Source organism: Tamandua tetradactyla, chromosome 19, assembly GCF_023851605.1.
Source record: "Tamandua tetradactyla isolate mTamTet1 chromosome 19, mTamTet1.pri, whole genome shotgun sequence".
Lineage (NCBI taxonomy): Eukaryota > Metazoa > Chordata > Mammalia > Pilosa > Myrmecophagidae > Tamandua > Tamandua tetradactyla.
In genome coordinates, this window is record NC_135345.1 from 40,982,407 (window position 1) to 41,008,368 (window position 25,962).

General features: G+C 39.9%; 2 protein-coding genes across 11 annotated transcripts in view; one reads left to right on the forward strand and one right to left on the reverse strand.

Annotated features, from left to right (window-relative positions):
* The window catches only part of WDR19 (WD repeat domain 19), a 202,483-nt gene extending 182,999 nt beyond the window's left edge, over positions 1-19,484 (forward strand). For 3 of the 8 annotated variants that reach the window (XM_077136609.1, XM_077136612.1, XM_077136607.1), the window contains exon 37: positions 15,527-19,483. The gene's annotated coding sequence lies outside the window, so the exon portion shown is untranslated. Of the gene's footprint in view, positions 1-15,526 lie in introns of all 8 variants that reach the window. The other 5 variants (XM_077136610.1, XM_077136608.1, XM_077136614.1 and 2 more) reach the window with 3 other exon arrangements.
* Positions 17,235-25,962, reverse strand: part of RFC1 (replication factor C subunit 1) — a 125,571-nt gene continuing 116,843 nt past the window's right edge. For all 3 annotated transcript variants that reach the window (XM_077136617.1, XM_077136616.1, XM_077136615.1), the window contains 10 exons: positions 25,797-25,888; positions 25,466-25,603; positions 25,224-25,319; positions 24,992-25,090; positions 24,004-24,158; positions 23,773-23,890; positions 22,401-22,546; positions 20,947-21,160; positions 19,630-19,815; positions 17,235-18,540 (listed from right to left, as the gene is read on the reverse strand). In XM_077136617.1, the coding sequence (XP_076992732.1) occupies positions 18,457-18,540; positions 19,630-19,815; positions 20,947-21,160; positions 22,401-22,546; positions 23,773-23,890; positions 24,004-24,158; positions 24,992-25,090; positions 25,224-25,319; positions 25,466-25,603; positions 25,797-25,888 (1,328 nt within the window). In that variant the 3' untranslated portion in view covers positions 17,235-18,456. The remainder of the gene's footprint in view (positions 18,541-19,629; positions 19,816-20,946; positions 21,161-22,400; positions 22,547-23,772; positions 23,891-24,003; positions 24,159-24,991; positions 25,091-25,223; positions 25,320-25,465; positions 25,604-25,796; positions 25,889-25,962) is intronic.

Below are 25,962 nucleotides of genomic sequence, written 5' to 3' on the forward strand. Positions count from 1 at the left end.
ACTTGTTTGTTATCATGCCCACATGTTCATTGCTGTATTCCCATTACTTAGACAGAACCTGGCATATAATTGATGCTCAGTAAAAATCCTGTACAGTGCCTTGCACATAATCAGTGCTCAATAAATATTTGGGTAATGAAGGCATAACTTGAGTTGTTTCAAAAAAATCAAAACCTCCTTTGGAAGATAATGTTTGCCACCACTCAGGATATTAAGATTTATTCTGATGGCAGATCTAAAAGAAGGGTTGTCTAACATGCAAACTGAAGAAATAAAAACTAATTGAAACTCAAGAAATAAAATATTATATCCAATATGGTTTCAAATTTTGGATATGCAAAGTTTTTTAACTCCAGTGGACTTTACGTCTATGACACATTACTAGTGATGTACAGTTGTCATTAACTTACCTCTTGTTAGTATCCATAAGTCGTTTATAATGTTCACTATTTGAAAGTCTTAAAATTTTTTTATTTTAAAGCACTGTATTATTCAGACTTTTGCCATTAGGTCATACATAACTCCCTTCTGTACTAGTCTAGGTTAGTAAGATTTTACCTGATAAAACCTTATGTGACAATTATGACTTCAGGTGAAAGACTTCTCCCTCTTGGCATGTCTTTTTTCTATGACAACTTTATTGAGATATAATTTACATACCATACAATTCACCCCTGGTCCTTAAATAGTCAGCCAGCATGTTTTTTCTTCCTAAGCAGTAATTTCTTTGAGTGCTTTAGTGGGGCTTCTCCTTGTTTAATGTTTTTTTATTAAACATTTTTTACAGTCTTTGTTTTTATTGATCTCAACATACTTGTAGAGCATAGGCCATTCGTTTTGTAGATGCCTCTCAATTTAGGTTTGTCTGATGGTTTCTTATTATTAGATTCTGTTTACGCATGTCTGCCAGCAGTGTCACAGAAGTGCTGATGGGTCCCTCTGGTGTTATCAGATCAGGAAGCACATGATCTGTCCTAATATTGACCTTAACTAAGGTGGTATCAACCAGGTTGAGTTGAGTTATTCATTTTACCTTTGTAATTTTTTTTTTTTTTTGGCATGGGCTGGCGCCAAGAATCAAACCCAGGTCTCTGGCATGGCAGGTGAGACACTCTGCCACTGAGCCACCATGGCCCACACTACCTTTGTAATTTATAAATAATTTCTGGGGTGATACTTGAGATAATGCAAATATCCTGTCCCTCCATCGAGTTTTCAACTACTTGTTTTGGCATCCATTGATGATTTTTTACTCCATTTTCCATGTTCTATTTTAAGGAAGGCCTTTCCTTCTACATTAATTATTCAATATGGACTCAGAATTCTTATGTTATTCATTGTGCTATAATCCATTACTGTTTGTTGATGTTCAAAATATTCCAGATTTGGAGCCCCTTCAGTCTGGCTCCTATGTCGTTTTAATAGATCTTCACTTTTCTTTAAGCACTTTTTAATTTTCTGGCTCATTTTGTTACTTTCTCCGACTTGCCCTGGGATCATCCTTTTCTCCAAAGAGCCATGGTTTCTGTTAGTACAGAATGGATGTGAAAAACAAAATCTGGATGTTCAGTATGTTTGTTGATTCTGCTGGTGTGGCAGTGTGCTTAGGACCTCCCAGCAGTTAGAGCTAGGAAGTACATACATGTAGATAATATGTTTTTCTGTATGTATATGTATGGATATGGTATACACAAGACATATATATATATATATTTGTGTGTGTATGAGTTTATACTGATACTCTAATTCCTGTCTAACACCTTAGGGTATATTAGGCTTTGCTATTTCCATATTTGTATTTCTTTTCTCCAATATTGACAAGCCTGATTCCCATATCCACAGTATATTTTCTTATTTGCTTAAGCTAGGATACACAGAAAATAGCTTCAGAATTCCCTACCAAAACAACTGTGAAAAGAAAAGCTAAGGAGAGTACAATATTTGTTTAAAATCATTTTCAGGAAACATTTGCATACAGTAAAATGTACAACTCTTAAGTAGACAGCTCAGTGACTTTTGACAAATGCATACTCCCATGTAATTCATGCCCCTATCAGCAGAAAGAATACCTCCATCATCCCTGAAAGTTCCCTTGTCCTCTTCCTTCCTACTCAGCACCCCTGAGTAGTACAAGCAACCACTGTTCTATTTTTTTCACTATAGATCAGTTTGCCTGTTCTAGAACTTATAGAACTGTATAAATGGAACTATATAGCATGTATTTTTTTGGTCCAGCTTCTTTTGCCCAACATAGTATCTTGAGATTCATCCATGTTATTGCATCTGTGAGTAGTTTGTTTTTTATTGCTTCATAGTGTTCCATTCTATATTAATATACCATTGTTTACTTATCCATTTGCCATGTTAGGGGTTGTTTTGGTTTGCTAAAACTGCCAGAATGTTAATATACCGGAAATGGGTTGGCTTTTTCAATGAGGATTTATTAGTTTACAAATTTACAGTTCTAAGGTCATGAAAATGTTCAAATTAAGGCATCAAGAGGAAGATACCTTCTCTGAGAAAAGGCTGCTGGCACACAGGGTACTTCTGTCACGTGAAAAGGCGCACATGACAATGTCTGCTGGTCCTTCTCTCTGGATTCTAGTTTCATGGCTCTTTCTCTGACCTTCTGTGGGCATTTTTTTTTTCTCTGACCAAACGTCTCTGCCTTTTATCCTCCCATAAACGACTCCAGTACAGGATTAAGATCCACCCTGAATGGGCTGGGTCTCATCTCAATTGAAATAGCCTCATCAAAAGGTCCCACCCACGATAGGCCTACCCTTACAAGAATGGATTAAAAAAGAATATGATCTTTTCTGGGGATAAATAGCAGATTCAAACCAGCACAGGGCTACTGTGAATAAAGCTACTATGATCAATTTTTATACACATTCTTAGAAAATATGATTGAAGTTGCTAGGTTACAGGATAGATGTACTTATAAACTTAATCAACTGCAAAACCTTTTCCAAAGTACGTGTACCTTTTTATACTCCCATCTTCAACTTACGAGAGTTGCTCCTTGTCCTCACCAAAATTTGGTGCTGCCAGTCTTTTTAGTTTTAGCCATTCTAATTGGTATATATATGGTAGTATTGTGGTTTTAATTTGCATTGATACCTAATACTGTTTGCACTTTTCCATCTGTTTATTGGCCATTCACATAACTTCCCTGTTGAAGTGTCTGAAATCTTTTTCCATTTTTAAATTTTGTCTTTTACTGTGATCTAATTCACATAACAAAATTAAACATAAAATTCACTATTTAAAAGTGTACAATCCAGTGGTTTGTCACAGTTAGGAGGTTGTGCAATCATCACCACGGTTCAATTCCCAAAACATTTCCATCATCCCAAAAGAAACCCATATTTGTCAGCAGTCACTCCCTATTTCACCCTGCCCCCAACCCCTGGCAACCACTACTCTACTTTTTGTCTCTATAAATTTGTCTATTCTAGACATTTCATATAAATAACATCATACAATATGTGGCTTTTGTGTTTGCCTTCCTTCACTTAGCATAGTGTTTTTCAAGGTTCATCCATTTTGTAGCAGTTATCAATGCATCAACCTTTTTATATTATTGCTGAATAATATTCCATTATATGGATATACACTTTATTGGTTCATCAGTTGATGGATATATGGGTTGTTTCCACTTTGGGGGTATTACATATAATGCTATTATGAACATTCACGTACAAGTTTTTGTGTAAACATGTTTTCAATTCTTTTCCATATATACATAGGAGTGGAATTGCTGGGTCGTATGGGAACTACATGTTTAATCTTTTGAGGAACCACCAAACTATTCTGCACGGTGATCACATTATTTTACATTCCACCAGCGATGTATGAGGGTTCCAACTTCTCCACATGTTTGTCAGCACTTGTTAGTCTGTTTTTTAATCACTGCCATCCTAGTGGGTATAATGTAGCACTTCATTGTGGTTTGGATTTGCATTTTTCTAATGGCTAATGCTTATGATCTTTTCAAGGGCTTATTGGCCATGTTTTTCTTCTTTGAAGAACTGTCCATTCAAGTCCTTTGCCCAGTTTTTAATCATGTTATTGGTCTTTTTATTATTGAGTTGTAAGAGTTTTTCATATATTTTAGATAAAGTCTCTTATCAGATTTATGATTTGCAGAAATTTTCTCCCATTCTATGGAGGCACAAAAGTGGGTTTTTTATGTCACACAAGTGACATAAAAGTTCATCTGTTTTCAGCTTGGTTGCTTGTGTTTTTGGTGTCACATATAAGAAACCATTGCCTATGAAAATTTATACCTGTGCTCCCTTCTATTGTAACAGTTTTAGCTCTTATGTTTAGGTTTTGGCCCATTTTGAGTTAATGTCTATATAAAGCATGAGGCAGAGGTCCAAGTCATCCTTTTGCACGTGAATATCTCGTTGTCCTAGCACCACTTATTTAAAAAAATATATTCTTTCCCCGACTGAATGATTTTGACACTGGGTTGTTCTCTTTTTATTACTGGGTTTTAAAAGTTCTTTGTATATTCTAGATACAAGTTCTCTGTCAGATATTTTTCCATTTTGGCTTACTTATTCATTTTCTTAGTAGTATTTGTGTATGTGTGTGTGTGCATGGTCCAGGAATTGAACCTGGTCTCCCCATGAGAGGCGAGCATTCTACCACTGAGCCATCAGTACACCCTAGTAGTATTTTTTGATGGGCAATTTTCATTTTCTTCTAGAAGCTCTAGGTCTATGATCCATCTCAATATAATTTTTGTTTTTAGTGTGAGGTGGCAATTTGGATTTTTTTTTTCAAATAGATGTCCAGTTTTCCAGTACCATTTGTTGAAAAGTGTTTCCTTTTCCCACTGAATTGCTTGGGTGCCTTTGTTGAATTTATTGGGTCTATATCTGGACTCTCTGTTCTGTTCTTTTATATAAATTTTAATACTATACTGTTTTAGTCACTTCTACAGTATGTCTTAAAATCTGATAGTGAGGGTCCTCCCCAACGTTTTTTTTCAAGATTGGTATGACTACTCTTAATCTTTTGTACCTCTTTATAATTAGAATTTGTTTGTCAAATTCTATTAAGTCTACTCAGATTATTGTTTGAGATTTGTATTAGTTTTCTGTTACTCATTAACAAGTTAATATACTTATCTCAGGGTTTGGTGGTTTCAGTAGTATAGGCATGGCTTAGCTGGGTCTTCTGCCAAGGGGTCTTACAAGGTTATATCAAGGTATCAGTTGGGGCTGCAATTTCATCTGAGGCTCAAACCTTTGTACCTGGTTCACGATTGTTGCAAGAATTCAGTTCTTTTGTGGTTGTAGGATTGAGGCCATTATTTCTTCAAATATGTTTCCAGTCACTTTCTATGCTCATTCTGGGACTCCAACTATATGTGTATTTAATTGCGATATTCACAGGTCACTAAGGTTCTTTCATTTTTATCTTTTCTTTCCCATAATTCACATTGGATAATTTGATCCCATCTACAAGTTCACTGACACTGTCTTCTAAGTAAAACCTTACACATTTTGTACTTTTCAGCTCTAGAACTTTCATGTTTCTCTTTCAGTTTCCATTTATCTGCTGTATCCCTCATCTTTCCTGTGACCCTATTTAAGGCTCTGAAATTTTTAAAACTTAACAGCTTTAAAGTTCTTACGTTATTTTGTAGCACGAAAACCAGGAACAAGGCCACAGGCCTCCAGGAACATTCCGCGAAATTAGAACAGGCCAAGACTAAGGGTCCGCAATTTCGGGAAGCAAGTGATTTATTAGCTCGTGCTCACGAGGCTCAGCCAAGTCACCTCGAAAGTCTGAGCCCCGAACAAAAGGCAACATTGGCTTTTATAGACACTATAACATGCTAGAGATAGGGCAAGCTTAATATGGCAAATAGCAACATTAAAGGAAAGACAATTGGTCAGTTTAAGGCACGAAGCAGGTTACAGAAGCAGATGAGCTGTTAGGAGAGGGGTCCCTATCCCAGAAATGTGTCTTATCTTTATTGCCTACAGTTTCATCCATTCCTGGAGGTCAGTATGGGGGTCTCTATCCCAGGAATGTGTCTTTATCTTTATTGCCTGCAGTTTTATCCATTCCTAGAGGTCATCTGGAGTTTTCTACAGAGAAAGCAGCCAAATAAGAGAAAGAAGGGGGGGGGGGGGCGGCTGTTTGCTACATTTCCCCCCTTTGATGCTTACCCCGACTTAATAGGGAGGGGTTATGGCATCACTTTAAATTTAACTGTTTGTACATTTTCATTAAGAGGATTCGAGCTCTGGCTTGCTGGGTTACAGTATTTTCAATGAATTTGATGAGGGCTCTGATTACACAGGGACCTACAGTGATTAGAATTAATAGGGTAAATAGGGGACCGGCTAGTGGCAGGATCCAGTTAGTCCAGGGTTTTGGGTCCCAATTCCACCAGGTTTCTAATTTTTTGTCCTAGTTTCAGATCCGCTCTCTAAGTTCCCAAACCTTAGCAGCAACTATGCCAGACTGATTTACAAAATAACAGCACTTTTCCCCTAAGAAGATACATGTCCCTCCCTTTTCTGCGGTCAGTCTAAGGCTCTTTGGTTCAGCAAGGCCACTGGTGCCAGGGAGTTTAATTGGTAATCTGCAACTCGCTCTAAGTCTTCATTCAGTTCTTGAGACAGCTTGCAATAGAAGCTTACAGAGGAGCCCAGTCCTGTTACCCCTGCTCCTACTCCTGTGGCAATGCCAGCCCCAATTAAAACTGAAGCAAGCACGGCCCTTTTTGGTCGCCTATGTTTTCCTTGCTGCCTGGGTCTTAGGGCTTGCTTAAACTCCTTTTCAGTGTAAACGGATACTTCTGGAGTTACGTAAACCGGGTGCAACTTCCTGTCCAGTTGGCTTCTACACACCTTAAGCAGAGCTTCCACATAAATAGAACACCCCGGGGAAACTGCACTGTATTTTGTCAACGGGGAGGGTCTGGTTTCTGATACACAGGTGGGCAGGGATGGTCACCAGCGACTTGCTCTCTGTGTCCCTGCAGACAGGTTAAATTATTCCCCGAGACTGCTAACCGAACAACTGGGCTGATAAGTACGGTTTGGCCCTCAGCTAGTGGTTGTGTATGGTTCTGAGTGGATTGAGAAGGGACACCTATAAAAGCATTCCCTGCAAGGGGAAGGCAGAGCCAGCATGCATTAAGCTGTGTACTGGCATTATGGAGGAGTGCATAGGTTGCATTCAGTATGCAGGTTATTTGGCGTGCAGGGTTTATAGACTGGCTGAGATGGTCAAGCCCTGTGAGGTTTGCTCGCTTATACTTAGGGCCTTGCACTAGCGACACAAACCGTTCTTCAACTTTTTCGACCTTTTGTTTCCAGGCTTGATCCTGAACTCCTCCCCCATCACTCATGCCTACAGGTGTATAGGAGGTCCAGCAAGCGGGCTGCCCGGCCCTCCCATAGGTCCTGCAGTTTCCCCCATACTTAACATTACCTGTCCAATATTTGTTTTTTTTCTGGGCCTATGCAAAGTTTGGCTTTGGAAACAATGTAACAGGATGCTGGCATGTAGGTTCGGGCAGAAAAATACTTTAACTTGTCCCTCTGTAACAGTTGTTGCAGGGTGGGAGTCTACTGCTACTAGAAGGGCACAAAGGACAAGATACAGATACATCCCACACAACACAGGTATGTTAAAGCAATAAGGACCTCTTCCAGCAAATTCTAGTCTTGGAGAACTACTGCTGCTAACCCAATACTAAATAATAGAGCAAGAAGCCCAATCGGGAGCAGAAGCCAACAATTCATTTAGCCATATAAGGACTACTAAGGGCTGTAGCTGGGGAAACACGGGGGAGTTTAGGGGGTACGCTTAAAGTGCAGGAACACTTATGAGGGGAGGGATGGGATACTCAGGCTGCTTTGCAGCTCCTCAAGCTTTGGCCATGCGTAGATCAGTCAGCTTCCAGGGGTCACTGAAGCAGGGCTTGACAATCTCCTCAAGCTTTAGCCATGCGTGGGTCAGCTGATACCAGTTGTGCAGGAGGGGGATGCAATGGCTTCCGGAGAATGACGTGGGTTGTGTGTCCAGGGACAGGGGTCCACTCCCAGGGGTCATCTGCTGTGGCTTTCTTGACCCGGAAGTGATGGATCCACGGAATGATGTCTGCGATTTTGACAACTGTAGGGGTAGCTAAGACAACACAATAAGGGCCTCTCCATTGAGGCTGGAGAGAGCCTTTTTTCCAGTCTTTGATCCACACTAAATCCCCTGGCTCGAATTCATGTATGGGAGGGTAGATGCTGAGGGGTTCAGGCACTGTCTCCAATGTTTTCCCTTTTAACTTATTCAGGACCCATCCCAGCTGCACTAGGTGTTGATTTAAACTTATATTTCCAATTTCTCTGAGGTTTCCCTATAGAACCCTAGTAGGGGTGGCGGCCTTCCATATATTAATTCAAAGGGAGAGAATCCCGTTTTTTTTAATCGGGGTAGACCTGATTTTAAATAAAGCTTTAGGGAGCGCCTGTACCCAGATCAGTTTTGCTTCTTGGCAGATCTTCCTTAACTGTCCCTTTAGAGTTTGACTCATTCGCTCCACTGTCCCACTGCTTTGTGGCTGGTAAGCAGTGTGGAGTTTCCAAGTTATCTGTAAAGCTTTTGCCAGTTTTTGAAGGGCTTCGGCCACAAAAGTGGGGCCGTTGTCAGAGCCAATGGTAAGTGGCATCCCATACCAAGGAATGATGTCCTTCAGGAGGGCTTGTGCTATTTCCTGTGTAGTTTCTGAACGTGTGGGATATCCTTCTACCCATCCTGATTGCACATCTGAGTAGGTGCAAACAAATACCAGGAGGCATTGATATCCCTGGGCCCGTGGCAGCTCTGTGAAGTCCACCTGTAGATTTTCGAATGGGCTGAGGCTAGCCAGCTGGTTGTTCAGACCCCCCAGTTTTGCGCTGGGCTGCTTGGCATTTTCTTTTGACAGGTAGTACATCTTTTGCATGCTAGTTTCATCCAGGAGGGAAGCCTAGCTATGTAGAGGTGAATGCTCAGGCTGGCAGTAAGAGCTTTTTTTCCGAAGTGAGTTTGGTGATGGACATGCTGTACGAAAGGCCATGCTAAGTTTTCAGGAATTACAATGCGTCCATTGTTTAATATCCACCATCCCTCATGACTCACTTTTCCTTCCTTGTATAGCCAGTTGCTTTCCAGCTTTGAGTAGGTTGGTGTTTTCTTCCACCACTATAATGAATGGGGGATGAGAGGGGTGACAAGCGGTTTGCTTTTTGGGGGAAGCGTTAGGTGCCCTAGTGCTGCCTGCTTGGCAGCTGAATCTGCTTTTCGGTTGCCTCTCACTGTTAAGGAGTTGCCTTTTTGATGACCATGGCAATGAATAACCACTCCAGTGGTGGGGGCCCACACCACTTCCAACAGAGCTAGAATTTTTGGTCTGTATTTAACATGCTTTCCCCGGGCTGTCATTAGTCGCTGCTCTTTGAATAATGGCCCGTGTACATGTAGGGTTGTGAATACATACTTTGAATCAGTATAAATATTAGCTTCCTGTCCTGCTGCTAATTGTAGACCCCAGGTGAGCGCTATAAGCTCAGCTTTCTGGGCTGATGTTCCTGAAGGCAGGGCTTCTGCTTCTAAAATGTCTGCTAAAGTAACGATGGCATATCCAGCATAACACACTCCATCTTTTATCATACTGTTCCCGTTGGTGAACAGTTCGATGTCAGGACGTTTTAATGGTTGGTCTTTAAGGTCAGGTTGGCTGGAGTAGACTTCATCCACGGTTTCCATGCAGTCATGTTCTGGGCCTCCTGGCCCCACGGGCAGCAGGGTGGCCGGGTTGAGGGTCTGACAGACACCAAGCTTTAAGTTTGGAGTTTGAAATAAAGTAGACTGATACTTCGTGGGCCTTGCATTCGATAGCCAGAGATGCCCCTTATGTTCCACGAGGCTGGTGACTGAGTGGGGGACCAGCACAGTTAGCTTCTGCCCGAATGTGAGCTTTCCGGCTTCGTGGACCAGGAGGGCAGTGGCTGCAACAGCCCTTAGACAAGAGGATCATTCCAGTGCTACATTGTCTTGCTGTCTGGAGAGATAGGGGACAGGCTTTTTCCATGATCCAAGAGTTTGGGTTAAAAGTCCAATGGCTTTTCCTTCCCGCTCATGGACAAACAAGGTGAAAGGTTTCTCAAAGTCCGGGAGGCCTAAACTTAGGGCTTGCGTGAGCAACATTTTTAGACGCTGGAAAGCATGCTCCTGCTCAGTTCCCCATTGGAATGGGTCCCGATTGCCCCCCCCCCCCCCTTAGTGGCTTCATGGTGGGCTTGGCTAAGAGTGCACAGTTTGGAATCCACACTCTGCTGAACCTGATGGCTCCTAAAAATTCTGTAATTTGCTTTTGGGAGTTTGGTGTGGGGACTGTACAAACTACCGGCTTGTGCTCTGGCCCCAGGCTTTGGGTTCCCTATTGCAAGTAAAAACTTAGGTATTTAACCTGCTGTTGGCAGAGTTGGGCCTTTTTACGAGACACACAGTAACCCGCCTGATCTTGGTGGCGGAGGAGAGGTTCGGTCCCTTGCTTACAGTCATTGAGAGACTTGCTGGTGAGCAGGAGGTCATCTACATATTGCAGGACAGTACAACTGTTATTTTTGGCTTGGAATGATTGTCTTTCCCCAGTGCTTGCCCAAAAATAGTGGGAGAATTTTTAAACCCTTGAGGCAGCCAGGTCCAGGTGTATTGTCTTTCGTGTTCCCCGGAGAGCCTTTCCCATTCAAAGGCAAATATCTCCTGGCTAACTGGGGCTATTCGTGTATAGAAAGAGGCATCTTTTAAATCCAAACAAGAGAACCAATTAGCTTTCCCTAGGACCAGGCTGAGGAGGGTGTATGGATTTGGAACCACAGGATGGATGGTTTCCACAGCTGTATTAACTGCTTGCAGGTCCTGGACGGGGCGGAACTTCCCGGTTTGAGCCTTTTTCACGGGCAGCTAGTGGACTGTTCCATGGAGAGTTGCACGGTCAGATGATTCAGTGTGCTTCTAAACGCATCAAATGGCTTTGCATCCCTTCGAGAGCCTTTTGAGAGCTCAGATACTGTCGCACTGCCACGGGGTGCGTCATGGGTTTCAAAGCATGACACCGGAGGGCAGTTTTTGACTAAACCTGGTGGGTTATGCTCTGCCCAGACACTTGGTATGTCTGGGAATGGTAGGTTAGGGGAAATTTCCCCTCCTGTTTCAGGCTTCTCATGCAGCCGCCACTCTTCTCTTGTAGGTGTAGTTAAAGACAGAATTTTCTGTGGGCCGTTAATTTTTAGTGAGGTTTTTCCTCCAGGGCCAAAGGTAATCTGGGCATGCACCTTCTTGAAGAGGTCTCACCCCAACAGTGGCAGTGGGCATTCAGGCATATATAGAAACTGTTGTGACACAGAGTGGCCCCCAAGGCTGCACTCTCTGGCTTCTAGGAACGGCCTCCTTTGTATTATACCTGTGCGCCCACAATGTCTATCATTCGGCCTGAAGATGGGCAAGTATTCTCCAGGGACTGAGTCATTACAGAGTGCTCAGCACCAGTATCCACCATGAAGTTCATTGTTTGGTCCCCTAATTTCACTCTGACCATGAGTTCCCAGGGGCCTAAAAATATGGAACCCGGTCAGTCCTAGTCAGAGAATTCATCAGCAACCACGGCAATCGTGTTGGGGTCCAGATGAGGTCTGGGGCTAATGTCCTGCTTCCTTCTACCTGCTAGTGAGGTGGTTTTATTGGGACACTCATTCTTCCAGTGCCCCTCTTCTTTGCAATAAGCACACTGATTCTGACCTAAGGGCACTTGGGCTTGCCGCATTTTTCTCCATCTGGGCCCTTGATCCCACTTCTCAAAGGCAGCAGCAATTATTTGAGCTTTCTCCCTGAATTCTCACTTCTTTCTTTAGCTTCTACCTGGTCCCGATTAACAAATACCTTTGTGGCCACCTGTATCAGTTGACTTGTATTCATGCCTGCAAACCCATCTAGCTTCTGGAGCTTACCCCAAATGCCAGGGGCTGCCTGTTCTACAAAAGCAGCATTGATTAGCATCTAGCTGTCTGGGGCTTCAGGGTCAAATATTGGCGGAAGGATTCCACCAGTCGCTCAAGAAATTCACTCGGAGGCTCATCTGGCTTCTGCAAGACCTCTTTGACCTTGGTCATGTTGATGGCCTTTCGGCTGCCTTTCTGGAGGCCCTGGAGTAGGGCCTCATGGAACCACTGGAAGGACTGAAACCCCACATCAGTGTTTGGGTCCTACTCTGGGTCCTCTCCCGGAAAACTGCGGGCAGCGTATTGGGCTGGGTCTAGGGTGCCATCGGAGGTGCCTTCCTCCAGGTGTTTCTGCACCACCACTACTACGTGCTGACACTCCTCAGTGCTAAGGAGAGTTACAAGTAGCTGGTTGTAGTCGGGCCAGGTGGGCCGGTGGGTCTGGACAATGGACTGGAACAGGTCAATCATCGTCTGGGACCTCTCAGTGTAGGACGGCGTGTGATTCTTCCAGTTTAGCAAGTCAGTAGGAGTGAAGGGGACATATACGAAGTTTTTTCTCCCTTCCTGAAAGTCTCCCTGGGCATCAACATAGGGAGGGCCTCGGGTCTCTCTCAGAGGCATTAAGGGTGTGGCTGTGGGTGCAGCAGCCACACCCAGCCGGGTGGTCCAGGGATGGCTGGCTCAGTGGAGCCTCAGGAGATGCCTCTGGGCTGCTGGGGGGATCAGGGGTTGCTGAGGAGGAGCTCGACTGGGCCGTGGATATTGGTGATACAAAGTAAGGCGGGAGGTTTTCTTCTGCTGCTGGTGGTCTGGATAAAACTGGAACCTTGGGCTTGTTGCCTGGTTTCTTGTGGGATTTCTCCACCACCTGGGCGAGAAGCACCTGGCAGTGTCCATCAAAGCAAGTCTTTATCCACTCTGGCTTCTTCTTTGCGACCTCCAGCCAAGTGGCAATGTAGGAAAACTGATCTGGGCATTCAGGCGTCTCTGACACTATACTATGAACTGCTTTTACTTTCTCTAATTCAGAAGTTCCCTCAGATGGCCAATCTACCCCAAGGGTGGGCCATTCTAGCCTACAGAATTTCCTGAGTTGACCGGGGGTCAGCTTGACTCCCCAGTCATCAGTAAAAGCCTCCTTAAAGTTGGATATCATGCACTGTAAGGGTGTCTTACTAACTTCCCCCCGCCCATATCGGCAGAGCCAACAGTTGGGAGGAAGGGTGTACAGACAAACAACGAAGGGATTTTAGACAATTTAGTGCTTTGTTTGGCCTGGCCATTCCCCTGGCGGGAACATTAGACGCCTCTTGGCTTTGGTGGTCCAGTGTAGACCCCTGGCCAGCCCCCCTTTCAGGGTTGCCCACGTTTAACTCTATGAGGATGGTCATGGACTCACAGAATCCGAATTCACTCACGGCCTGCTGCTCGGCTCCTGTGGCCCAGGACTTCCATTCACTCATTCAGTCATGCACATTCAATCAACACTCCTCCCGCACTGCCCTTCCCAAAACCGAATCTGAAGACTTCCGTTTCCCCTGGTCTTCCAGACGGAGACCAGTACTCGGAGAGTCTTGGGGATTGATCAGGCCCCCCTTCCACTCAAGCCCCTGCTCTTCTACAAGTGGGCTGACAACCTGACGCACTCGAGTGCTTACCAGACAGGCGGCGCTCCTGATGCTTGGTGTCCAAAACTGTCCCGGATTCGTCGCCACTCTGGCAGCCAGGGAGGTCAGGAGTCTAAAAGACGGGAAGATCCTGGTGCCGACACTGGATTCCATTAGGTCTCTGGTCTGGGCAATACCACCACCATGGGCAAGGAAGGCGAGAACGTCGCCGCCTCTAAGATCCCGGGCGAGTCCCCAGAAATATAGTGCGAAGACCAGAAACGAGGCCACAGGCCTCTAGGAACATTCCACGAAATTAGAACAGGCCGAGACTAAGGGTCTGCAGTTTCAGGAAGCAAGTGGTTTATTAGCTCGTGCTCACGAGGCTCAGCCAAGTCACCTCGAAAGTCTGAGCCCCGAACAAAAGGCAACATTGGCTTTTATAGACGCTATTACATGCTAGAGATAGGGCAAGCTTAATACGGCAAATAGCAACATTAAAGGAAAGACAATTGGTCAGTTTAAGGCTCGAAGCAGGTTACAGAAGCAGATGAGCTGTTAGGGGAGGGGTCCCTATCCCAGGAATGTGTCTTATCTTTATTGCCTGCAGTTTCATCCATTCCTAGAGGTCAGGAGAGGGAGTCTGGGGTTTTCTACACAGAGGGCAGCCAAATAAGAAAAAGAAAGGGGGAGGGGGCCTGTTTGCTACAATTTCACTAATTTTCTGTTTATTGCTTTTTCTCTTGATTACGTGTACATTTTCCTGAAGTATTTTTTACATATCTAGTAAATATTTTATGGTTTAATGGACATTGTATATATGCTGTAGAAGTCCAGGATCCCATATTTTCTCTTACAGTCTATATCCTTATTCTCTTAGGCAGTTATTCTATCTCTCTGCAGATGAAATTTCTGCTTAGTTCTTTCAACCTTCTAATTACAGCTTTTCATTGGCCACTCTGGTGTGTCTTCCAAGCGTATGAAGTTCAAGGATTTGTGTGGAGTTTATATGCAGATTTAGGGGCAACACCCTTCACCTCCTCACATTTCAGAAATTTTGGCAGCCGCAAACTCTTCTCTGATTCCTCAGGCCAATAAAACCCTTGACTTTGCTGTCTGAACTCTAGCTATCCCATTCCTCAATGGTCTTGCCTTTAGGTGAAAAGTCGTATAAACATAAATCTTATCCAGTGGAATTCTCTTGCCAAGGTTTGGTGCCTTTCCGGCCTTTACCTACTTTTGGTTGCTTGCCAATGCCTCTGAATAGTTTACTCAATTTTGTCCAGAGTTTATTACTATTATCTGTGGGAGGATTAAATCACTCAACTGTCATTATTTGAAAGTGGAACCTTGCTTATGTTTTTAATAATCTTCCACAGAATCCATCCAAACGCTATCCCTGCATTTAAAAAGTCTTAGAAATCTTCACATTATACCATAGTAGCAATAGCTCCTTGCAGGTATGCCTTCAGTGAGTTATGACTGTGCGCTATCTTGCGCGTTATGTTTTCTTATACAGTGACTGGATAATGGTTGATGCTATTGTTTACTGACTTCTTTTAGACAAAGAATCCTTAACAACCATTTAATTTCAGGAACATTTTTTTCTCTATAGTTTGAGCACTTCCCTGCATTTTCTCATTCTTCCCAATGAGGAGGCTATTATCATCATCCTCACTTTATAATTGAAAAAGATAGAGGCTCAACAGCTTGCCCACACAGTTTTAACAATGCTAGAACTAAAACCCAATGTTGATTTTAGATTTCTAATTTGAATATAGTATACTTGCTCCATATTCCAAAAAATAAGCAAAAGGTTTTTCAGCATGCTTGGCTTTATTACTAAATGCCAATTATCACTTGAAACCCTTCTGAAGGCATCTGTTTTGTTGTTCTTTCTAGATATAATGTTCCTGAGAAGCTAGCATTTTCCACAGGAGGCTGTGTTTCCACTCTGGTGGTTTAAAGATGGTACTTCCTGGATGCAGAAAAAAAGTGAAAGATGACCTCTCAAGGTCAGCACTTTGAACATCTGTAGAGTAGGAAAACAGTGACATATAATCTTGTACCCTGTATATTTCCTCTTCACAGTCTTACATATTCTGTGCTCTGACTGTTAATAGTAAATTGTATATATCTAGCTTTTTTGATAACTTTTATATTTTGAAATATCTCCTTTAAAATAAAATTTTTGTCTAGGTATTTATAATGCTTCCTGGGTTTGGAGGAAGAAAGTAGCTTTTGAAGCTCACTATGAATTTGGGGCACTACAGATGTTAAGCAGAGTCAATCCTAGAATCAAAACATCAAAAATCAGTAAAAGCAATATTTGAAAGAATGAACGAAACTCTAAGCTTGAATCTGCTGAATCATTATGTTGCATACTATGAAATTCCTGTCACAAAATTAAATACTTTAACTTCCTCTGAAAATATACATTATTTGGAATTTTTCCCAGGTTTGTTGGAGGGCCCCTTCCCCACACCACACACCCCTATGGCTCCTATACTCTTCCTACAACAGCAGTATATGCTTTGTCAGCAAAGTCTGAGTAGTGTAGCCTTACAGTAAATCAGATGATGATTTTGTAGTATGGGCTCCAGCAACCTGAGCATTACTGTAGTAATCTAGGCTAGGACCCAGAGTGCCAATATAGCATCCAAGACTCTCACCCATGCACGTTGCATCCAGTTTTATGACCTATTCTTCCCTCCCAGTGGGCAGCCAGAGAATAAAATGCCACACTGGCCTTACAGAGTAGTATAACACAAATCATTATAAAACCTACCCTTAGTCTCCTTCTACTACTTCCTATATCTTATCACTGGAAGAATACTCTAAGATTATAGGAATAAGAACCATAGATACTTGGGATTCTATAAGGATGAGCACATTAAATTGGGGGAGTTATGGACCTTAAGCAAGCACATGACCACAACTGTACCAGAACTGTAGGGAGACATTCATCTAGACATAAAATAACCAGTTACTTGTTAATACTTTAAGAAGTCAAATGGTGCTACAGGCTGCCAAAATTTAACCAGTTTCATAAAATTGGGCAGTTATAGATAATAAAATGGCCAGACTCAATGGATTGGTTTTATAGTACAAAGATGTGTGGCATTTAGTGGCTCCAATGAAAGAGCACCACCCATTCAATCCCTATGTACTGCATTTATATTCAAATCCAAACTGCTGCAGAACCAACTCATACCTACCAGTAACCCCAGTATTCATCCCACAGTCATGAAACAGACCTGTCATCCTCATGCTAGAGAGCATATTTACAATTTCTAATTCTAAAAACCATTATTTTATCTTATTTACACGTTATACCAAACTTTTGTGTTTAGAGCATTTGTAATTTAAAATCATTATGTACTAAGAAATTCATTGTCCTGGCTGTCAGGAGATTATGGTCCCTTTCCCAGGGTATACAAAGCAACCAGAAGACATGGCTTGCATATGCAAAAGTAACAGAAATGGAAGAATTTGCAGAAGGCCATCCTCATCCCACTGGGGCTGGGGGAGTTGGGGGGGGACTGAAGAAAGCTTTACTAAAGCAGAGAAGTTTCAAGCTGGGAGACAAAGGGGCATGGCTCAGAAGACATAGGCTTAGCAATGTTTTATTCCTCTAGTGAATTTAATCTACATTAAAGACATTTTCCCATGGGTAAATACATGTTAAATGTCTCAAAAGCTTAATACCTTACAGAGGTTCTCTGAACATTTGTTGACAAGATTAAAAAATAGGTAGGCACCTAAATTCCAGGCTAATTCCACAGCCTGAGGGCCACTCAACAAGTACAATTATAGATACAGTCTGAAGTTCTAGTAGGGTCTATGGAATTCATCCCAGAACAGAACCAGAAACCAGATGTCCCAGGAACAAAGTAAACAAATACCACTGTTCATTATGTCCCATCCCAAACTGAGCCTAGGAATCTTACCAAGCCTAGACCCTATTAGTTTGAAAAAAAAAATAAGAATGCCTGGAGTCCTTCTGCTGTCCATCACACCCTATAATAACAAAGGGGCTGCTCTATGAAATTAGTCAGTGTGGTCAGCACATTGTACTATGCAATAAATACCAAAGGGAATGAAAATGGGTATGCTGACTTCAACTGCCAAAGTTATATTTCATACAACTGGTTAGTGAAGAATACAGTAAGCTTTTTAAATCCAATCATTCACAAGGCAGTAAGAAAAGTAATACACCAATATAGTATTTTACTATACAAGATAACAATCTTAGATCAAGAAGAATTTGTTCAGGTTATCATGTGGAACATTTTTATTCCTAATTTATACTTTGCAAGATATCTGACAATGTACGAAGAATATCCAGTTTTAGGTGGTGACTATTTTGTATTATGATTTACAAAATGTCGCCACATAATAATAACTATGTTTAAAAAAATAAGCATTGTTCATACATAAAGGCCATTAAGGTAAATTCTTAAGCCTACAAAAGTCACTTAGTACATAGCACTGTTCGTTCCCAGGCATGTTACTGATAACTATAATCTGATTCCAAAGCCCACACTTAGCTTCTGGTTTTAATTATACACAGTAATTTTGAAGTACAACAATCTAATTAGATTGACAAGGGACAGTGGAAGACCCAAGCAGTCCTATCGACCTCTATAAGAGGTGTACATTAGCCTACTGGTTACATCCTTCTACCTGTACCACCGTTTATTTATAATGGGACCACCAGGTCATCCCATTACCGGTAAAACATGGTTCCCCCTGAAAAAAATAAGGCTTTCTCTAGACCAGCTAGACTGGTCAGCAGGTAAGTAAAAAATGGCTGTCAGTAAAAAATGGTTTCATTTCTTCGAACTTTTTCCTTTTCCTTTTTTGGACTCCTTATCTTTTTCTGGTTTTGAAGGCTTTGAAGATTTTGTCTTTTTCTGTTTGGAGTAAAAAGATACACAAAAATACTCAACAGCTATGTTTATAATTAAGTGAAACAAGTTCCTCTCTACAATAAATCTAATCTTTACCTCTAATATTTTAAAAAGAAGACAAGTTACAATCATCTAGATCTTGGACTATCAGACTATGGTAAGCTTCCTTTCAAGCAGTGGTTGCACAATTGTAAGTTAGTAACAGCCTTTAAAAAAAGATAGCAGAAAAAACTTCAAAGTTATTTAGAATCTTGAGCTAAAATATTTTCCCATGCAAAGCAATTTCTTGGATTTAGAACATAGGTGTATTTAGGAAAGACAGAATAAGCAGAAGATGATTTACAAAAGGGTAATGTTTACATGAAGAATTTCCTTTTATTTCAAGTTTCAAGTTGGGATCAAAACGGTTTGTGAAGAGAGAGACAAGCTGTTATGTCTACACTAGACTAGAGCTAAACTGGTGGAGGAGTGTATTTCCCTATTAGTATTCCCACTATTTCTACCCCTGCACATACAAAACAGAGGAGGAGCAAAAATAACCCACACATATACACATAGCTAAGGATAAAGGAGGACATGGAGTAAATTCCTCTGCATCAGCCAGTGGTGAAGAATGAACTGATACCATAATTGATTTTAAACTTTCCTAGCAATGGACATGAAGTTTGTGTTTTGAGATACTTCTACAAGCAATTTAATGGATAAAGCAAATGCAAGTAACAGAAGAGAGGAATGATTTCATTAAAAATGTTTTTCTTAATTACTCTGTGAAAATGTGTGTCTATGGATTAAAAAACAAAGTATATACCAATGAACAAATAAATAAAAATGGTACATTCTAACAGCATATGACTATCAATATGACAATCTATTATTATCTGGCTCTTCCATTAACTACTTTAAGAGGCTCTTTATAAAAATGAACTCTATACCTTCTCTGCCATAAACTGAGGAACAAAGAAACTTGTATTTTCAACTGCTTCTGCTATTTGCTAAACAAACCCTATTATTCAGAAAGCAAGTTATATGCAAGAAAAGATAAACTAATTTGAGGGAATAACAGCTTCTCCTGCCTTTAGTTTAAAATAGTACCTTGATCATAGCATCAGTTTCCACAGAGTCTTTCTCATCAGATTGAGATTCATCTTCATTTAGCTCTTCATTATATTCAGAGTCCAGTGATGGGCCTGTGCTGCGTCTAAATGTCTTCACTGCCTGAAGCGAATATGGAGTAAGGTGGGCTTCCTTATTGTAAGCTCTTGTGAAGGCTGCTTTGACCTATATAAAAGGAATAGAGGGAATAAAAAAAAAAAATCTAAGTGCCAAACAATTCTTTTAAACCCTGCAAGCCTAAAAGTTTTGAGAGACTCTGGAAGGCCCTTGAAATTGTGTGCAAAATGTTTATGCATAGTCATGTAAATGTAGTAAAGCATTTTTCGGGGGAGAAGTTCCATAGTTTCCCTGGCCAGAGATTCAAAAAAGGCAAAGATTCAGTATTTGAAAATTTTAAGCAACAAAAAAGTCACTTGAAATCATCATTTTTAATTATTCAGTTCTCTATACATTTCTACAAAGTGATAAGCAAAATTAGTGAATAAATAAAATGTGTGCCCACAATGAAGGAGAGCTTAAAATTGGCCTTTAACTACAACCAAGTACATAAATTACCTTTACTACAGTAACGATAACTTCAGAATACTAACTCAAAAAGCCTTAACTTCAAGCTTCTAAACATAAAAGCATAAAAGTTTCTAAACATGATTCCAGAATTAATCCATGAATTCTAACAATGGATGCCTCCTGTGAAAACTCACCAATCATCATTACATTAACGTCAAAATTCTAGAGAAGGCAATCAACAGAAAATATGATTTCTAAAATAGTGCCAAATAAACACACAAGAATGAGGTACTGGATATTACATATTTATATTCTATCCCTTTAGATTGTTTCATGACCATTATAAGAAGAAAGTAGAGGACATGTTATTACATAAAAGATTATCCAACTGGAATAAAATACTGAACTCACAGATTAGACAGACACAGAGAAAGGAAAATTATAAAATTCTCAGTAACATTCTTTATTTTAAAAATCCATTAGTAGCACCTTACCTTTACTTCCCAAATTCATCTCCACCCACTTTTAAGGAATATCTGTATTTGCTCCCCAGAATTTTTCCACTCAGCATAAAGCAAAGATAAAAATGCAAACTCTAAGGTCAAATCCAGAAGTCTATTCTTACTGTATTCAAAGAGTATCTTAGGAAAGCACAGGTCATAAGCAGCAAGCATTTGAAGAAAAAAAAAAAAAAGACCTTTTTGTAAGCATCTAAAACATCTCTAACAACTCCTAGTACAATCCTTATAATTACAAGTTGAAAAAGAACCAGAGGGTTATTCAATTTACCTTAGGGTCCAGTTTGGAAAAAGGACTAGGTTTGCCTCCCCAGCTGCTAATTTCCATGATATTCTCAAAGTCTTCTTTCATCACATAGTAAGTGTCCATGAGTACAACAACATCCTTTACTCCTTCCACCCCTTGTGAGATCAAGGGCTGTACAAGTGCATCTCTTATGTGTGACAGATAATCCATGTTTATGGTCCTTTTGCTGGAGTAAGTTCTTAAACCAAAACAAAATAGACACATCTTGCAGTGAATGGCAAGGTATCTCCAACTTAAATCATTTTATGCATGTCAACACTGAATAAATTGGACAGAGTTCAATACAATATTTATTAATAATGGTCAATAAAATGCCTATGATGCAACAGCTGGTGTAGGGAAAGCCTAGCACCACAGGGTAATGGATACACACCAATGTGCTCAAAGGAAATTTTCTACTTACTTGGTTCAATAAATGAAAAACACAATTGTGGATCTACTTCCATCCATCTGTAGACCCAGGCAACAGCAGATTTCTATGCGCTCATACTTATTATAGTAATAAGATTATTCATTTCACTTTGCAAAATATTAAAATGAGTAAAAACACTGAGACTTCCTACCCCAGTGGTACGGCCACCTCCTCCCTACAGGAGAATGTGTAAACCTTTTGGTTTCTGTAACATTTAAAACTATATGAGTCCTTCCATACATTTCCTGATAATGTTACTCTGAAATCTTCATTCCAGGAAGAAGGCTTGCTATAAATCTGAGAAAACTGTAACAAATGTTCCTGCAGAGTCAAAATGTGGTCCACCCTGGCCAGGGAAAGACTAACAGTTTCTTATCTGTTGAGAACTAGAAAGTTATCATGAAATTACTGGTTTTTTTCTGTCTTAAATGAATCCCCAAATTGCATTTAATATTTATGTGTATGCACATTTCCTAAGTTTCTAAACTTTAACAAAATTGTATCAAATACAAATACTTAAAACTTCCTTAAACTTCTACAAGCATATCAGTTTTCAATTATCTGCCTGTGCTCCTCTGGTTATATGCTGAAGTGTATCCTCTTAACTCAAATAACTAGGTCAATATACTGCTAGGCTAGATTAAGAACTAGTTTGTTTATTTAACTAGTTCCTTTTTTCCTATGAAATTATTCAGAAGTTGAGACATTATTCTTATTGGTACCAAGCATACAAACCATTAATACATAAAAACATCACCTCAGATATATACGTATAATTTTAAAATTTATTTTAAAGTTATGAAACATCTATCATCTGATTTTATTCTCTAAAAGCACCCTTATTAAGTGGTAAACCAAGTGTAACCCTGACTACAGATGTTAAAATGCTGGCCCAGAAAATACAAAGGCTCATGTATCTAGTTACCAATAAAATAAAAACTAAAACACAACCTCATAGCTATACTTACTGTCAACGAAATGACAGAAATGGAATAATACCGCTTACCTGAGACTCATATGCAACGCCAGGTCCTGAACAATACGATCGTGTTTGCCTGTAGACGAATGTTTCCCCAACCAGTTTGGGAAGGTGGGAAACTGGGTCATGTACCCCCTCATTAACTCTCCAGGAAGAACACTGGCATAAATGGCCTGGAAAAAATGCAAGTTCAGTCCAGCACATAAAGTTCAGGGCAAAGATGCTTTCTTAACAGTTACTGGATGCTTAACTGCAGAGCAATCAGTCCCTTTCCCTCATCTGTTCCTGATGAGGTATGTGGGAAATTTCTCCCAAAGAAGACAAAATGATTGTGGTAAACACTTGGATCAAAAACTGCTTTGGCCCTCAAAGAGATTCTCTTGCAAGAATCTTTTCACTTGTCCAGTGTTTTCACTTTTTTAAAGATTGGATTTATACTATACATATAATTGTGTATCCTGCTTTATTCTAATAACATTCTATTTTAAGCATGTTTTTCATATTAGATAATCTTTATAAGTAATTCTAAAGACTGCATAAATTTCCACCAAAAGGATTTACCGTAATTAATCTTATGGCTGACCATGGAGATTTTCTCCAATTTTTTGCATCAGAACTAATGCTTTAGGGAATATTTTGTGTATTAACTTTTTCCCATGGGTGACGGTACTTCTTTAGGATAAATTTTTAAAAGTATAATTATTAGGTAAAATAAATAAACACTTTTGAAACAAAAGAAAAAAGTTTCTGTATATCCAGAATGAATCTTTGTTTTTTTGTTTGTTTTCAAACAATGTATGGATAGAGTTAAGAGAAGGGCAGTCGTTCCAGAAGTCCTACTTATTAGTCAGGCCAACAATCGTGTATATATACATAAAACTCAAATAAGTACAAGAAAAAACACTCCTGATTATGAATGTCTGCCAAACATGGTTCTGAGTAAGTAAAAGGTAACTATAAATACAATACGCAATCTAAAGCTACCTCTATAGTGAGGAAGGAGACAATCAAAACTCATATATCAGAGAAATGGTTGTCACCCTGCCCTGATGCACAACTTTCAGGAGGAGCTATAAAGGAACCATCTGAGAAAGCCAACGGGCAAAAAAAAAAAAAGGATTTTTAAGGTAAATGACAGCAAATGAAACTTTTGACTCACATCTTAGTAATGACCAAAATCTAAACTTCCTATTTCCATTAAAATATTTGAAACATTAAAAATAAGGCTATATAAAGAAACATAGTCACCATAGAGTGTTTTAATCTATAACAAACTGTACTTTTGTCAGAGGAGCCATAATATTTATCTGATATTTCAAATAATTATAAGTATCTTAAAGCCATTTTGTTCTCTTTAACTAAAGCAGAGTCTGCACTTTAAGAAGAGCACTATGCTTACCTGTGTGGGCAGAAGACTCCAGTTTTGCTTACTCCGAATCTGACTGTCCACTAAGTCACCATCACATATACTATCTGCTGCTCTGCTTAAAAGCATCAAGTGCTTCTTCAAGTCACCCCTGCAGGAAGGAATCAGTCTGGATTACACTACTGTCTGGCCCCCACAAACCTCCTGCCCAGGTGACTGACCTCTGCAGGGCTAACACACTCCTCACTATCTCTGAACACTCACCCTGCAGCTACAGGCTTCACATGTATGTAGTTTTCCTGGACAAAGAGGGGTGCTATTGAATAATCATGAAAAAAGAGATCTGATTTGTCCACAAGTGACATATGAGCAGTCTCCTCCCCAACTACAAATACTTTCCGTGCAACATCAAATGGGCCCTAAAAAAGAAACAAAAAATATACATAAAGACAAAAAACACTACTTAATATGAAGCAATCTCACTGTGTAATAAATTCTGACTAATGACTAGATGAAATGAAACAAACAGGTAACTGATACAGACCTCTAATTATCTAGAGGTTATAAAATAAAGCATTTGAAAGAGACTATTCTGAATACAGACATACCTCGTTTCATTGTACTTTGCTTTATTGCGTTTCACAGATAACTGTGTTTTTTACAAATTGTAGGTCTGCAGCAACCTATCTTGACCTTACTTGATAGGTCAAGCAAGTCTATCAATGCCATTTTCTCAACAGCATGTGTTCAATTCATGTCTCTGTCACATTTTAATTAAGAAACGTACATTGTTTTTTTAGACATAATGCTACTGCACATATAACACACTACAGTATAGTGTAAACATAACTTTTATATACATTGGGAAAGCAAAAATTTCACATGACTCACTTTATTACAGTACTGACTTTATCGCAGTGGTCTGAAACCAAACCTGCAGTATCTCTGAGTTAAGTCTGTAGTCCCAAAACATTCAAAAGATAAATCTATACACAAGGGAATAACTATTTGAAGTGTGTAATTTAACACTTATCTCTTTCTCATAATTTACAATATACATCAATAGCACTTGAGGAAAAATTAATTTGTATTAGAAACAGTTTAAACAACTGTCTATGGCTCTTGTTATAATATAAATATCCATGGGTTCTACATGTATAGAGGAAGCTATAAGGATTATTTCTACTAAGTTAATATCTAGAACCAAGAAGTGTTTTGGTTTGGAAAAGTAACTGAAAAATATTTATTTTACCAGTTTTATATCCTTTTTGGCCCTATTAGAATCAGCCTTGGCCTGGTCATAGGTTAATGCCTTACTCCGTGCACACCACATACTCAGATTGTGTAAAACCTAAAAGAATCACAAGTAAGACAATGTCAAAATGGTAAAATTTCCTCCCACTCAAGGTTGAAGGCATCAATTCAAAACATCTGAATTAAACATATTACTTAATAACAATATATATTAAATATATTTAATTTACCTGTCTGATATCTTGGTTAGCTCCTAAAATTATTTCATTCATAGCTGGCGGGGGAATCTTTAAACCCTCCTTAAATGCAATAGACATCATAGCACCCTGAAATCAATAAAGGGGGAATCTTTAATGATTTAAAAAAATTAATCTAATCAGATACTTTAAAAATATTTATCAGGCACATTTAAAAATTGACCTTAAAAAAAGTAGGATAGTCTGCTGAAGGGAGGAAAACCCAATCATCATACCTTAATCTGTTCAACTCGAGGTCTTTGAAAACGAAGATCAAAACAATAATGAATCAAAGAGCGAATCTTGGGATGATTTCTGTCATTGCACATACAAATAATGGGAATTTTTGTATGTTTTATCAGGCCAATTAACTCCTAAAAGTCAAATTTGCAACAAAAAATTATTTCAAAAACAACAAAATGCCATACCACATTTAGGTTTACTAACACTTCCTCAGAAACATATCTTTATTGCCATAAATAGCAGAGCATAATAATTACTCTTTAAATATTCTTTTTAAATCTAAAAACCAACAAGAAAATAATGAATACATGGTGCTTCCATTACCTGAACTCCTCCCCTGTCCTCATTGCCTGCCATGCCATCTACTTCATCCATGATGAGAGCATGTTTCATGCTTACTGAATGGGCTGCTCCACCTGATCCATGTTGAAAAGCAACAGAATGGAACAAAAAATAACAACTACTGCTTTAAAAAAATTATATCATTTTT